This window comes from Trypanosoma cruzi, genomic scaffold (assembly GCF_000209065.1).
Source record: "Trypanosoma cruzi strain CL Brener 1047053516307 genomic scaffold, whole genome shotgun sequence".
In the NCBI taxonomy this organism is placed as follows: Eukaryota; Euglenozoa; class Kinetoplastea; order Trypanosomatida; family Trypanosomatidae; genus Trypanosoma; species Trypanosoma cruzi.
This window is the reverse complement of record NW_001849387.1, coordinates 42,850-55,210: the sequence shown is the minus strand read 5'-3', so window position 1 is coordinate 55,210 and position 12,361 is coordinate 42,850. Positions and strand designations below refer to the sequence as shown.

The 12,361-nt window shown below is 46.4% G+C and overlaps 8 protein-coding genes across 8 annotated transcripts, besides 14 other annotated features; all 8 read left to right on the top strand.

Moving 5' to 3' along the window:
* Tc00.1047053507669.239 (hypothetical protein, conserved) lies at positions 1-1,249 on the top strand (the record flags this gene model as incomplete). The annotated part of the gene is made up of 1 exon (XM_812031.1): positions 1-1,249. A coding segment is annotated over one exon (1,249 nt), but the record flags the coding sequence as incomplete, so codon positions are not given.
* Positions 1-12,361: part of a sequence feature (heterozygous, Esmeraldo-like haplotype) that runs on past the window's edge.
* Positions 1,251-1,270: a microsatellite.
* On the top strand, positions 1,523-2,689 carry Tc00.1047053507669.230 (hypothetical protein, conserved; the record flags this gene model as incomplete). Its single annotated transcript, XM_812026.1, has 1 exon — positions 1,523-2,689. One exon carries the CDS (start codon positions 1,523-1,525, stop codon positions 2,687-2,689), a length of 1,167 nt encoding a protein of 388 aa, XP_817119.1.
* Positions 2,724-2,761: a microsatellite.
* Positions 2,931-2,959: a sequence feature (AT_rich).
* Positions 3,050-3,078: a microsatellite.
* Positions 3,164-3,196: a microsatellite.
* Positions 3,199-3,221: a microsatellite.
* Tc00.1047053507669.220 (hypothetical protein, conserved) lies at positions 3,284-4,612 on the top strand (the record flags this gene model as incomplete). Its single annotated transcript, XM_812025.1, has 1 exon — positions 3,284-4,612. One exon carries the CDS (start codon positions 3,284-3,286, stop codon positions 4,610-4,612), a length of 1,329 nt encoding a protein of 442 aa, XP_817118.1.
* Positions 4,655-4,675: a sequence feature (AT_rich).
* Positions 4,834-4,864: a microsatellite.
* Positions 4,982-6,385, top strand: Tc00.1047053507669.210 (hypothetical protein, conserved; the record flags this gene model as incomplete). Its single annotated transcript, XM_812024.1, has 1 exon — positions 4,982-6,385. The coding sequence occupies one exon, from the start codon at positions 4,982-4,984 to the stop codon at positions 6,383-6,385; it is 1,404 nt and encodes a 467-aa protein (XP_817117.1).
* Positions 6,481-6,521: a microsatellite.
* Tc00.1047053507669.200 (hypothetical protein, conserved) lies at positions 6,607-7,269 on the top strand (the record flags this gene model as incomplete). The annotated part of the gene is made up of 1 exon (XM_812023.1): positions 6,607-7,269. The coding sequence occupies one exon, from the start codon at positions 6,607-6,609 to the stop codon at positions 7,267-7,269; it is 663 nt and encodes a 220-aa protein (XP_817116.1).
* Positions 7,275-7,343: a sequence feature (CT-rich).
* Tc00.1047053507669.190 (hypothetical protein, conserved) lies at positions 7,523-8,347 on the top strand (the record flags this gene model as incomplete). The annotated part of the gene is made up of 1 exon (XM_812022.1): positions 7,523-8,347. One exon carries the CDS (start codon positions 7,523-7,525, stop codon positions 8,345-8,347), a length of 825 nt encoding a protein of 274 aa, XP_817115.1.
* Positions 8,350-8,375: a microsatellite.
* On the top strand, positions 8,789-10,030 carry Tc00.1047053507669.180 (hypothetical protein, conserved; the record flags this gene model as incomplete). The annotated part of the gene is made up of 1 exon (XM_812021.1): positions 8,789-10,030. The coding sequence occupies one exon, from the start codon at positions 8,789-8,791 to the stop codon at positions 10,028-10,030; it is 1,242 nt and encodes a 413-aa protein (XP_817114.1).
* Positions 10,271-10,299: a microsatellite.
* Positions 10,398-10,446: a microsatellite.
* On the top strand, positions 10,487-12,169 carry Tc00.1047053507669.170 (guanine nucleotide-binding protein beta subunit-like protein, putative; the record flags this gene model as incomplete). The annotated part of the gene is made up of 1 exon (XM_812020.1): positions 10,487-12,169. One exon carries the CDS (start codon positions 10,487-10,489, stop codon positions 12,167-12,169), a length of 1,683 nt encoding a protein of 560 aa, XP_817113.1.

The window sequence follows — 12,361 nt, the reverse complement described above, 5'->3', positions numbered from 1 at the left end:
GATAGACAAGCTTGACAAGGCCGCCTCAGAGGCTTTGAGTGCAATGGGTCCTAGCATGACAATGAGCGAGCAGGCTCTTTTGGGCAAGTGGTCGTCGTTCTTGCGCTTGAAGATTTCTGAGGACGGTTCCTCAAGTACCCCCCAAAACGTTGGGTCGGATATATGCAGTACGGATATTAACAAGAGCGTTGTGGCGTTGTATTCCCTTTTCATAAGGGATTCTCAGACGAGTGTTCTGGCAGGGGAGAGATCCATTGTCCTTTCAACAGATTCAGTGCTGCGGTTAGACCCCATTTCGTCTCTAATGCTCTTAGAAATGATGCTTTCGAAATCGTTTCGGCAAGGTGCTGCTTGGCGAAATGAAAATATTGCTGGAGCGCTTCTTACTCGTCTTAGATATCATGTGATTTACAGCAATGTGATTGGGTTTAAGGCTCTTTGGTGGATTCTCCACATTCTTGGCGACAAAGAGTCCGTTTTGCAAAGAAGGTCGGTCGAAAGTGGTCGTCTCTTTAGGGCGTGTCTTAGGCGTCTTCATGACATGCTACCAGGACTAACACCTGGTGACTGTCTTCTGCTATTCCCATTGTTGAAAAACTCCCTTTACGACAAACCATTTATTATCTGTGCCGATATTATAAGGCGAGTCGTGACGTGCGAATTAGAAGAGTTAGGTGTTGTACCAACTTCTGTCATAATGCATACCTTGGAGTGTGAGGATCTGGTTCCCCCGTTTCGTCGTCGACTGTATCAACTACTCTGCGAGGATTACCGTATGGGCGATATTGGGAAAGGAGAGTGTTTGTTTCTTCTTTCAATCATAGCCACATCACCCGACATGGACGAGGTTGAAAAAAATAATTATGAGGTTGACACTGGATGTACCCTTTGTGAGTCTCTCTTCGCACAGCTTTACGTCACTGCCAAAAGCATGAATGCCGTCGAGTGCGTCCAGGTCCTTGAATACATGGAATTTTTGGCCACCTCACACTTTTCAGTAACTGTTCCGCACGACTTATTGGAACGACTAAAGAAGAGAATTTTTTCTTGGACAAGGCAGGCGTTGAAACGACCCAACTTGACGGTGCTGGAGCTACAGTGTGAAGTTGAAGCAATACATCGTCTTGAAGGAGTTCTCAGAAGATCGGTCCTTCTTCCTTTTCTTGCCGGTGATGCGGCGGTAATTGGTGAGATTTCCAGAAAAATCAATTATCGTCTAGAAAGGCCCATAGAGGGAAATGTGGCCTGAGTATATATATATATATATATACAAGAAATGATGCGGGCGTCTTGAAATCTTTTGTTGTTGTTGTTTTTGGTTTGTAGTTTGCTCCAAAATATGCGCTTGAGCGGTGGAAGGTTTGAGCGTGAGAGCCGAGAATGAAATGTAAATAATGGGGTTTTCCCGTGTTATTTTATGGTTAACTGGGAACTGCGATCTCTTTTTCTTCATAAATGGGTTTTGTTTTTACACCTTCTTGAAATTTGACAAGGGGTGCTGTAGAAAAGTGGGAGAGGAACAATGCGGGTAGTTTTTCTGGGGCTTGTGGTGGCCATGCTGTTTGCCGTTTGTGCGGAGTGCGCGAATTCGATGGCCCTCATGTTCGCAAGAGAGATATCTCTTCGCGATGTGGGAAACGTAAGCGTGAGCACTTCTTTTAACGATACGGCTGCAAAGTATGTGGAAAATGCTTTTAAGCCGAATAATGTTTTTGCCGAGTCTTTTGCGTCGCCTCCAGATGTGGCTATTGTTGCGAGGCACTGGTTTGTTGGTGCCCAGGATAAGGTTCTTGATTCCTTTCGTGAACTGAACGCCGTCTTCGACAAATGGTCGAAGGCGCCTGTCGCCGCGTTGGTGAGCAGCTTGAACCAACTGTCATTTACCGATCTAGGGAGACAACCATCAGTTGTCAGCTTCAACGATAACTGCAGTTACGGTGACGAGAGTATTGGCATTGGCTCTCCGGACTTTGGCTTTGATAATCTTTCATTTCTTTTTACTATGCAGGTGAACCCCAGTAATGGCTTGATACAGCGGCTCTGCCAAATTCTTTCAATGCACGATTGCACTCTTATAACACTGGACAGTTCTAAAGAAATCGACGGGCTATATGTGGCGCAAGTGACAATAACCTCGTCCAACAGGAACCTTCTGCTTATAAAAATTCTGAACAATGTTCAGCATGTTTCGACTCTTTTTTTGGATCGCATTCTTCTTGTTCGCGTGGCAGGTGTACAGGTGTACATTCGGAAAAAGCTTCCGCCACTTACTTACAAGGGAAATACGGCTGATTGCCTTTCACACTATTGGTATTTAATCTTCTTGATGTTGTTTTTACCTTTAGCACTCATTGCCGGGCAACGCCTTAAAGCATTTGGAGCCGAATCTGGTAGAAAGTCTGTTCGTGCCATGGAGTGGGATATTCGTAGTGGGGTCCGCTTTAAGGGCCAGTTTCAGACACATTTGTCTGGTAGAGGTCAGGCCTCTCCGGCCGTCATTTCAGGAATTTTCCCTTCGGGGACTCAGCATGGTGTTCAGAACCGAGAGTACGCAGTTTGGCAAAATGCCCCAGGAGCGAAACAATTCCCACACCAAGGACAAAATATGTATTATGACCCCAATAATGCCTGGCAACCCGGTGAGGGACAAGACAGTCAGCAAATTTACCCCATTACTAGTCGAGTTTAGTTGGAATACGAGGGTCATGTATAATTGGCTAGCAATATATATACATATATATATGTATATTTGTATATTTATGTGGGGAGGAAAAGGCAAACGCATTTGCCCGGGTATGAGAAAGAAAAAGGTTCTGAGCTTCTCGGTCCTTAACTTTTTTTTTTCTGTGGCACTAATTGTGGGTATTAGGTATCGGTTGTAGATGTTCTTCTATTCCTGTCGCGGCCTGAGGTTTGCTGTTTGTTCCTTCAATAATAATAATAAATAAATAAATAAAAACAAAGAAATTTAGTTTATCTTTGTGGTGGTAGAGACGCATTTTTATTGCTACTTTTCCCCGGACAAATCTTCCATTAGAAAAGAGTGAAAAACAGTAATAATAATAATAATAGTAATAAGGAATTGTGTGTCTTCAGGTGGGTTTAGCACCCGTCGCAGCTTTTTTGATTTTTTTTTGGTGAGATTAAATTTTCTTTCTTTTCCTATATATATATATATATATATATATATATATATGCTTTTTTTTTTTTTTTTTTCTTTTGGGTATGAAATGTTGAGAATAATAAAAAGGGTAAAGGAGGGGATTACATTCCCTTCATTGCAATGCTGCGCCTGGGGTCATATCTTCTGTGTGCCAAATCGATTCAACGCATGGCTGGGGCTGCCGAGCTGTCAAAAGACTACAAAAAGATAGAGGATGAGGAAAAATATCTTGCGGAAGCGGAGGCGAAGCGCAAGGAGTATGAAAATTATCCCTTGCGCTATCGACTGCTGGAGTGCAAACCCGGATTGCCACTTGCTCTGACCAAGTTGAAGTACCTCCTGGCCTGCCGGAGGACACATCCTGAAGCCGGCGGCAATGCGGAAGACTTCCTGCGGGTTAGTCTTGCGTACCAGGACATCATGAAGGACTACGGCGTGGAGACTGTTGAGAACAAGATTGTGAACCTGGGCAATTTCCAGGTGGATGACCACGAAGCACGAAACTATTTGGAGGCACGCGCCCAAATAAAGAGTTTTATACCTATCTCCACCCTAACGGATCATATTAGGAAGATTGAAGAAGTTAAGGCGCGTCTTGGAGACAACTTGGCAGAAAAAATAGCCGCCAATGACGATGAGGCGATGCTTCTTCTTGAGGACATTGAAGAAATTATGGAGGAGGATGGTCTTCGTACCGTTCGACTGGGGCTGCTTGAGGATGGCAGTGTCAGAGTGGAGAATAAGATGCTCCTTACCGATGGTACTGAAAAGCCATTATACCTTGAGAAACTTTCCAAGAGCCCAGAGGAACAAATTAAAAAAAGCGAAGCAGCTGATGATGGCACTTTGAAAAGTGTGAGCGACGAACCAACTGGGCAGCAAGAATCAAATCTCAATTTGAGACAATACACGGATGGAGGTGAAAAGGCCATATGGACAGCAGATGTCAGTGCCGAAGACATTGAGGTTCTTACAGCAAAGGACAAAGTACAAGATCGCCCAGATGTGGCTGGACTGGCATCTCGGACAGCCACAGAGGTGATGAAAAACACGGAGATAGTGAAGCAGATTCGTCTTGAATCCTCCATACTTTTTGTTTTTTCTCTGTGCATTTTTCTGGTTGTGTACGTCTACATAGAGGGGCTGATGCGCGCAAAGATGCAAAGCAAGAGACGACCCGAGACTATGGAGCATGTTACAACAGATACAATGCTCCCATGGTGGGGAAATGATGCTGAGTACGAAAGCCAAGTGAAACGTATTTTTGTGGAAGAATGGCGTCGGGCCCGCGCGAGTTCTCGTCGCGTCCAGACGTTTCAAGATGGCGTTGCCCGGGAGTCGTTGGATGAGGAGACCAAAAAAGAGATGGATCTAAAAATATTTACTGTGACGGCTGAGCGTCTACGGGAGATGAGGGAGCGTGCGGACAAACACACTGGTCGCCAATAATTCGGTAGTGGTGTGTGTGTTGCTTTTTCTTTGGGTGTTATGTTTTATTTATATTTTTATTTTGTAGACTGACTTACAGCAGAATATGCTCCATATATATATTTTCTTTTACTTATGTGTCTAGGGATTAGGGAGGGGGTTTATTTATTCCCTTCTTGGCTTTAGACGGTGTAAGCAACATCATTGGGTGTGTTTCTTTTGTTTTTCTATAAGTTCTTGCATTTTTTTTCTTTTTTTTTTTTTTTTTCCTTTCCTTATCCCCTTCTCTTTTCTCATCTCTATTTGCTTCACATTTTGTTCTTCTTCCTATGACTCTCTGCTCTCGCGTGGCCTACAAAAAATTTATCCCTCATAATTTTTAAAGGAAAGATGGCGGTTGCTTTTATTTTTGACGCCGGCTCCCTTTACCAAGTGAGTGAAAACGAGGGCGCATTGATCTGTCTGCCTCTGGAGTGTCCGATTCGGTCAGGGGCCGATGTGGCCTGCTTCACTGTGGAGGAATTTTACTTTGTTGAGCGTGACTCGCCCCTTCTCTTGCGACGCTGGAGGGTCTCGCTTGACTGCAAAGAGTATGCACTTCCCGGCCCGGCCCAAAATGTCCTCGTTCACCGTCAGAAGGTGTACTGTTGTGGTAAAGACTCTCTTTTTGTCTTTGACCCTCTCTCTGAGGAGTTTGAGACGCTGGAACTCCAGCGCGGAGTATCCGATTTGGAGGCGTTGGATCATGGGTTTGTTTTTTTGGATGTAAATCAGGAGATTTATGCATACCAATTCAACCAGTACCCTAGGAAGGTGGAACTGACGAGAAGGGGAATTCGGCTATTGGGCCGTTATGGCCAATACGTCGTTGTTCTATTGGACTCGAGTCAAATAGTATGCGTGAATGAGAAGGGTGAGGTTCGGGAGGAAATCCTCTCCTATACATTTACGAAGCCCTTCATTTCTTTGAGCTCAGGTGCTCTCCTTACCGTGAACGAAGGAGGCAAAATATGCCTGTATGCAAGGGACACCACGACTCCGATTGTTAGTGAACTTCAGGGAACCGAGCCGAAACTTCTTTCCGTGCCTTCTGCCCAGCCTGAGGATTCGTGTTTGATCTGCTTCTGTGATTTCGAGGAGGGTGGTGGCGTCACGTTGGACTGTGGCCACCGCTTCCATCGTGATTGCCTTGCCGAGTTCTCCTCTCGGGCCGACGGTTTTCGGGCAAAGGGAGAGCACGTGGTTTTCACGTATGCCGTTTGCCCAGGGGGGTGCGGCAGTCAAATTCGTCATGCCGCTGCCCCTCTCTCCGAATACATGGGACGTTTGCGTCGGGAAATTAACCTAGACGCAGAAAATCGTCTTCGAGAAATGAAAAACAAAACGGTAGAGGAATTACTGTATTATATCTGTTGCCGCTGTGAAAAACCTTTTTACGGAGGTGAACGCCGATGCTTCCGTTCCAATAATGTGGAGCCCGTTAAAAAGCCTTGCGAGTTAATTTGCTCGGAATGCAATGACGATTTTCTCTGTCCAGTTCACAAGCACAATTACGTCCTTTATAAGTGCCGATATTGCTGCAACCCCGCAACACACTTGTCATTTGGCAATCGTTATTTGTGTAACCGATGCGATGAACGTTGGGAAACGACCGAACCAGAGCCTATAGCATGCCCAGGTCCTGGTGAATGCCCGCTTAAGGGCTCACACAGCACAGATGGTTCCATTCCTCTTGGATGCATGCTTTGTGCGTCATTCAGTGCGATGCATATCAACCTTTTTTCCCCTTCTTAATTTCTAAAGCAACGGTGGCCTGTCGGATCTCGTGCCTTCTTGAATCGGGAGTACGCACTTTTTTTTTGCAAAAAGGGATACACATGCGTGTGGTATTTTTTTGCTTTCCTTCTTTTTTTTTTTTTTTTTTTTTTTTATGGGCGGGGGAAATGAATGCACTGGAAACGAAAACAAAGGCAAGTTAGCCGATAGTATCGATCAGAGTAGTAAAAGATACTTACATGTCGGGCCGGGTGTACAGATTCTTTACCGGCAGGGAGCAGCCGCAGTGGTTGTGGGATCTCGCATTGGAAATTCGTATCCCGGCTGTATTCTTGGCGTATGTTGTGTACGTCAACACGCGTTGCTACTATGACGCGCTTAATGCCTATCAAGCGAACTCCCGATGGGCCATGACAAGTGGGAAGCTTTTGGAGCTCCGGAAACTGAACTATCGGTACATCAGTGTTCCTCGATACGCGGTGCGGTACGAATACGAAGTTGACGGCAAAAGGTACGTGTCGACGAGGGCGACAACTGGATCTCCCTACAGGAACTGGATGGAGCGGTTTTACAACGACACCATCACCGAGTCCCAATATCTTCAGGCAATCCCCGTGCTTCGTTTGGGTGAGCGCTGCACTGTCTTTTACGACAAGAAAAACCCTGGGGCGCACTCGGCCCTTGCCCACGACGCCAACTCATTTGAAATTTCAATTCTGAGCTTTTTTACCGTCGTCCCCCTACTCATGGGGTATCTTATGAAGGCACATTGGTGGATGCTCAAAAAGGCGTACATGCCGAACAAAAAAATGCGCGTTCGCTTTCCACCAACAGCCCGTCCGCCCCCTCCTCCGGAGCCGCCGAAAAATGTCTCGCAGATCTCTTCGCTTCCCAAGTCATGAGTGACGAGAGGGAGGTAGGGAAGGAGGAAGAGAGGGATATTTGAAAAAGGAAAGGGTGGAGAGGGAAGAAAGGGCCCGGAAATGAAATGACACCAAACTATCTCACGCTTGATATTTCTTTTCTTGCGATAGGGATTACCGACACAATCACACTTTGGAATCCCACTTGGTATTGTGCATTTTTGTTGTTGTTGTTGTTATTTTATTTGTTCTGCAAACCACTAAAAAAAAAAAAAGAAGGAAGAAGAAGAAGATGTCTGGCGAGAGTGTCTTCAACCTTATTGAGCCTGAGGTGGAGGTACCCCCGCCCCCGCCACGGCACTATTCCAAGTACAGCGGAAACCGGGCCGCTCCACCGACAGCGTCGACGTTTGGCATTCACGGAACGAGTGCCGTCGTGGCAAACATGGGTGGCGAGGTCACGGAGCCCTCCATTCATCCCGCAAAGAAACCTACAGGCATCTTTGGGCGGGTTACCGGCCCCATGGTCAAGCCTTCAGAGTTCCTAAAGAAGAATGAGGGACCATTAACCGCCAGTCGAGGAGCACCGACTGTCAACAAGACAAAATTTCTCAAGAGTGCAAAAGATGCTGCAAAGTCAAAGGATAATATTCCGAGTAGGTACGACAAACCCGTCATGGGTCTGAAAACCGAAAAAAATTACGTGGTGGCAAATGCGGTGGAGAGTGCTCTCGCCATACCGAGCAAATGCATTCCTCCCCCAGAGAATCGTGCCGTCGACCGCGTCGATTTTGGGAAAGTCCCGGTCTATTTGGAGGAAGTCAAGGAAGAAATTAAAGAGCGCCATGCCCTGGTAGAGAGACTTAAGGCTGCTCAGCGTGAGGCTGAAGAAAGATGGTCTGAACTTTCGGCAGAGGAACTTGAAGGGCTGCGACAAGGACTGCAGCGACGGTGGGACGCACTGAATTCGGAGTACCAATCAAGGGGATTCAGCAAAATTCAAACTCCCTTGCAAAAGGCCCATCACGAGGCTCTAGGGAAGGAACTCAATGCCGTGGAGTTTGCAATGCACAAACTGAGTCGTTCACATGTTTTTGTATACGATGATCAGCGTTGATTCTTCCCCCCTCCCTCCCTCCCTCCCTTTTTTTTTCTCCCCCCATTCCTTTTGGTCGGGGAGGGACGGGAGAAGCGCTCGCACTTGTGTAAACCCAGTGGCTGCGAGGTGCAAAGAAAAGAGGAGCAACAAAACGAGAAAAAGTTAATAGAAAACACCGAATGCTGACTCGTGAATCAGCGGCGTGTGGTCTCATTGATGCGTTTGTCATGTAGAGGCTTGAACCCATCGATGCGTATTTGTTATGTATAAACTGTCGCGAAGGATGCTCTCTTTGAAAAATATAAACAGAAAAAAAAAAAAAAAGACAACTTGACGGTTGATGTTTGCTGCAATCTTCATCTGTCATATTTTTTTTATTGTACTTCTCTACGTCTTCTTCTTTTTTTTGTTGTTGCGTCTGTGTATGTGTGAGCTCTTTGGCATTATTGACGGATCTGTATGAAATTTCCAGCAAGTAGGCTTCTGACAGACAAATTTCCGCGGCGTGCGTATGTGCCGTCGCGCGCTGACAGTTTAGAGAACGTTGTAGTGAAAGGACTTCATTTTGGGCAACGCAAATTACTCCTCTCGGAGATTGAGTTTCTCTCGGCATACTTGGAGTCACAGAAGAAATCTGCCAAGCCACTGCTCGTGGTGTACGCTGGTGCGGCGAGAGGTACACATCTTCCGTTTCTATTTAAACTCTTTGAAAAGGTGAAATTTGTTCTTATTGACCCCGCCCCTTTTTGTGCGTCGGTGCAGGAGCTCGCGAAAGATGAGAAAGGCCCTATTTTAGAGCTGTTGGAGAAATACTGCACGGATGAGTTGTGCCTTAGGCTATTGCGCTCCTACTGCTCCAATTATGACATTATTCTCATCAGCGATATTCGCTCTGGCGAGCCGGTCAATCAGTCAAACAAGGAAAATACGTTGATGATTATGCGTGACAACGAAATGCAGCGGAGTTGGTGCTGGTCCCTTAAGGCGAAGGCGGCTCTATTGAAGTTTCATCCACCCTACCCTCGCTGCAAGGACACCGCATCGCGGTATTACGACGCGTCTGACGACACTCCTGACAGTGTTGACTACTTTGACGGAAATCGTCTGTTTGGGGTTTGGGCTCCCAAGTCCTCCTCTGAGTTGCGCCTTTGCGTGGCAGGGCCCTTTATTCCCGGTGCAAAAGTGTCAATGCGAAAGTACGACTGCACTGTGCACGAGGAGCAGTGTTATTTTTACAATACAGAGGATCGCTATGCTCGGGACTGCGAGGCAGAGAAGGAAATTTTGGAACGGTACTTGAAGTTAAATTACGGGACGTTTTCTGGAGATGTCGTTAGTTTGTCAAACGAGATTAGTAAATTTCTGAACTTCCCACTTTTTGCTCCGCTGGAGCCTTCCTTCACTGAAAACGACGCACGGTGGCTGACTCTCATCTATTCGACGAGGGATCCCAAGTGCGAGGAGTGGTTTGAGCCATTGCGTGGCCTGATGACGCTGGAAGTCGTTCAGAATTTGATCAAGACGTATCGCAATGAAAGTTCTGTTCCGTTGAATGTGACGGTTGGACCCACAACTCTCACAAGGGATTTTTGGAAGGTCATGTGCACTGGAAATCTGGTGGAGGCCTACGGTCTTCCACGCCCTCATTGGCGCTTTTTCTCGCAAATTGTGTCGCGCAAGTCGAAAAGGACATCTTTGTAGCAGTTGTCAGGATATCTAACAATTTCCCTAGGTGATGCAACAAGCAGACAAAAGCTAAAAGAAGGAGGGGGGAGGGAAAAGGGGAAAAAGAGCGTGTTAGCAGAAGTAACGGAGAAGAAACACCTGCTCATGCTTAGGTCTTTGGCGCCCTTAACCGCCACCATTACTGCTGTCGTGTTAATGCCCCTGGAGAATGAGGGGGGAAAGGAGAGGAAGAGGTATGGTTGACTTCTCTCTCTCTTTTTTTTTTTTTTTTTTTTTCTTTTCTTCACACGCTGAAAGTGACTAGTCTGAGGGAAGGAAAGCTTCAAAGGCAAATTAACTTGAAAGGGCAAGAAGAACAATAAAAGCAATCACTAACAAAAATTATATACATAAGTACATATACATATATATACATATATATATATATATATTGGGTTGATATAGATCCAGTGAACCATAGCGGGGTGATAAATGCGTATTAGGGTGGACATTGAGTTGCAGGAGCCGGAGCTTCAAAGCATTGATCATATTAAGCACGTGTTGAAATCTTTTCCGGAGGGCGTAAATATAGGATTTTCCACGAACAAGGAGGCACTTGCACGATTGGTGAACAATGCGCTAATGAAGCGCAACTTTGAGTCCATAATTCCAGAGCTGAAGGATAGACTCTGCCATCCTTCTTTGTACGAGGACTGCCTAGATGTTCTTTGTGAGGCTATCTTTGATTCACAGCGCGGGGAAAGAGGGGATCCACTTGATGGGTTCATTAGCTTATTATCACAGCTTCCGGAGAGTAAACAAAATACTGTTAAAAGTGATATTGTTCAACGCGCAATGATTTTTCTCTCGCGACACCGGCGCCTTGATTGTAGTAGGGTACCGCTACTGCCCTATGCAGAGGTCCTGGCCGCACTTACCAAGGCAGAGATGCTCAATGTCCGCAGTGTAGTGGTTGCCCTGATGCAGATGATTCGTCTAGATAATACACGAAGTGCCGGTATCACCTGTCTGGGGAAAATGGTGGAGGTGGCGCATGAGCTTCTCCTGGAACGATTAGATCAACACACCCTTGAAACCCTGCGCTCCACGGTGGCCTTCGCCCAGCAAGATGACACATTTCTTTATGATGTTGAATATATTATGGAACCCTTTGGATGGAGCCAATCTGAAAAGTTCATTAATTTTGCCGTTCGGCTTTCGGGGGCCCATCACACCTCCGCTATTTTGTCCCTGGCGTATGGAGGCGGTGCGAATTCTCGGGAGGCGGTAGTGACATCATCTGTGGACGGAACGATTGGGACGTGGGATCAATCCGGGGTTCTCACTGAGAACCTCGTCCTCTCACGTCATTATGCCTCCTCGATGGACTTTGCAAACTCTGGACGGATTCTTATTGTGGGCACGGTGGGAAGACACGCTTCTGTGGCGCCCGCAATTGTTCTGTATTCGACGGACCCTACGTACAATGAAGAATCCAATTGGCAGGAAAGTGGTGGCGCAGAGCCGCGGGGAGCCCGTTTCATTACCACGGTTCGAAGTTTAAGAGGGACAGGTACCCTGAGGTACTGCTGTGGCGTTACTACTGCCTCGGCCAATTCCGTACTACTGTACGATGGAACCCAAATGATACAAGAATATAATGATCACAATGACATTGTATCTGCTATGCATGTTATTCCAGACAGGGACCACATTCTTGTTAGTGGATCACGGGACTGTTCAGTAATGATATATGATCTCCGCATGGCTCAAAATACCACGACGCCTTCTGCGTATCGCCACTATAGCACTGTCACATCTATTGGGAGTTGCGGCGACTATCTCTTTACCAGCGGCCTGGACCGGCGCGTGGTGGTGCATGATTTCCGCATGATGGGTCAAGGCGTGGCCACAAGGGAGCTGGATAGCGCCGTGCTAAGTCTTTCTGTAAACCCAAATATGGTATGTGCTGCCTCAACAATGACAGGCATTCACCTCATCAACTTTGCCAACAATGCAATGCCAACTTGCAGGGCAGATGGAGGGCGCATGAGCCCACGTTATAATGCCATTGCTTGGAATGCTCAAGGTAATGTCTTGTATGCTGGTGGCGACAGCAATACCCTGGATTTGTTTACTCGAAGTTATCCTGATACTGAGGCATACATAGCCTGAGTGAGTGAGTAATAAATTTATCCCCATATATATATGCGTGTGTGGATATGTGAGTTGGAAGAAGCCAATGAATGGAGATTTTTTTTCTCCTTTTTCCCTATATTTTTTTCCTCTTTCTTTATCATGGTTATCATTCCCTCTCTTTTATGAATGCAGGGAGAGAGGGGGCTCTAAAGGTGGATGCGTCTTTTT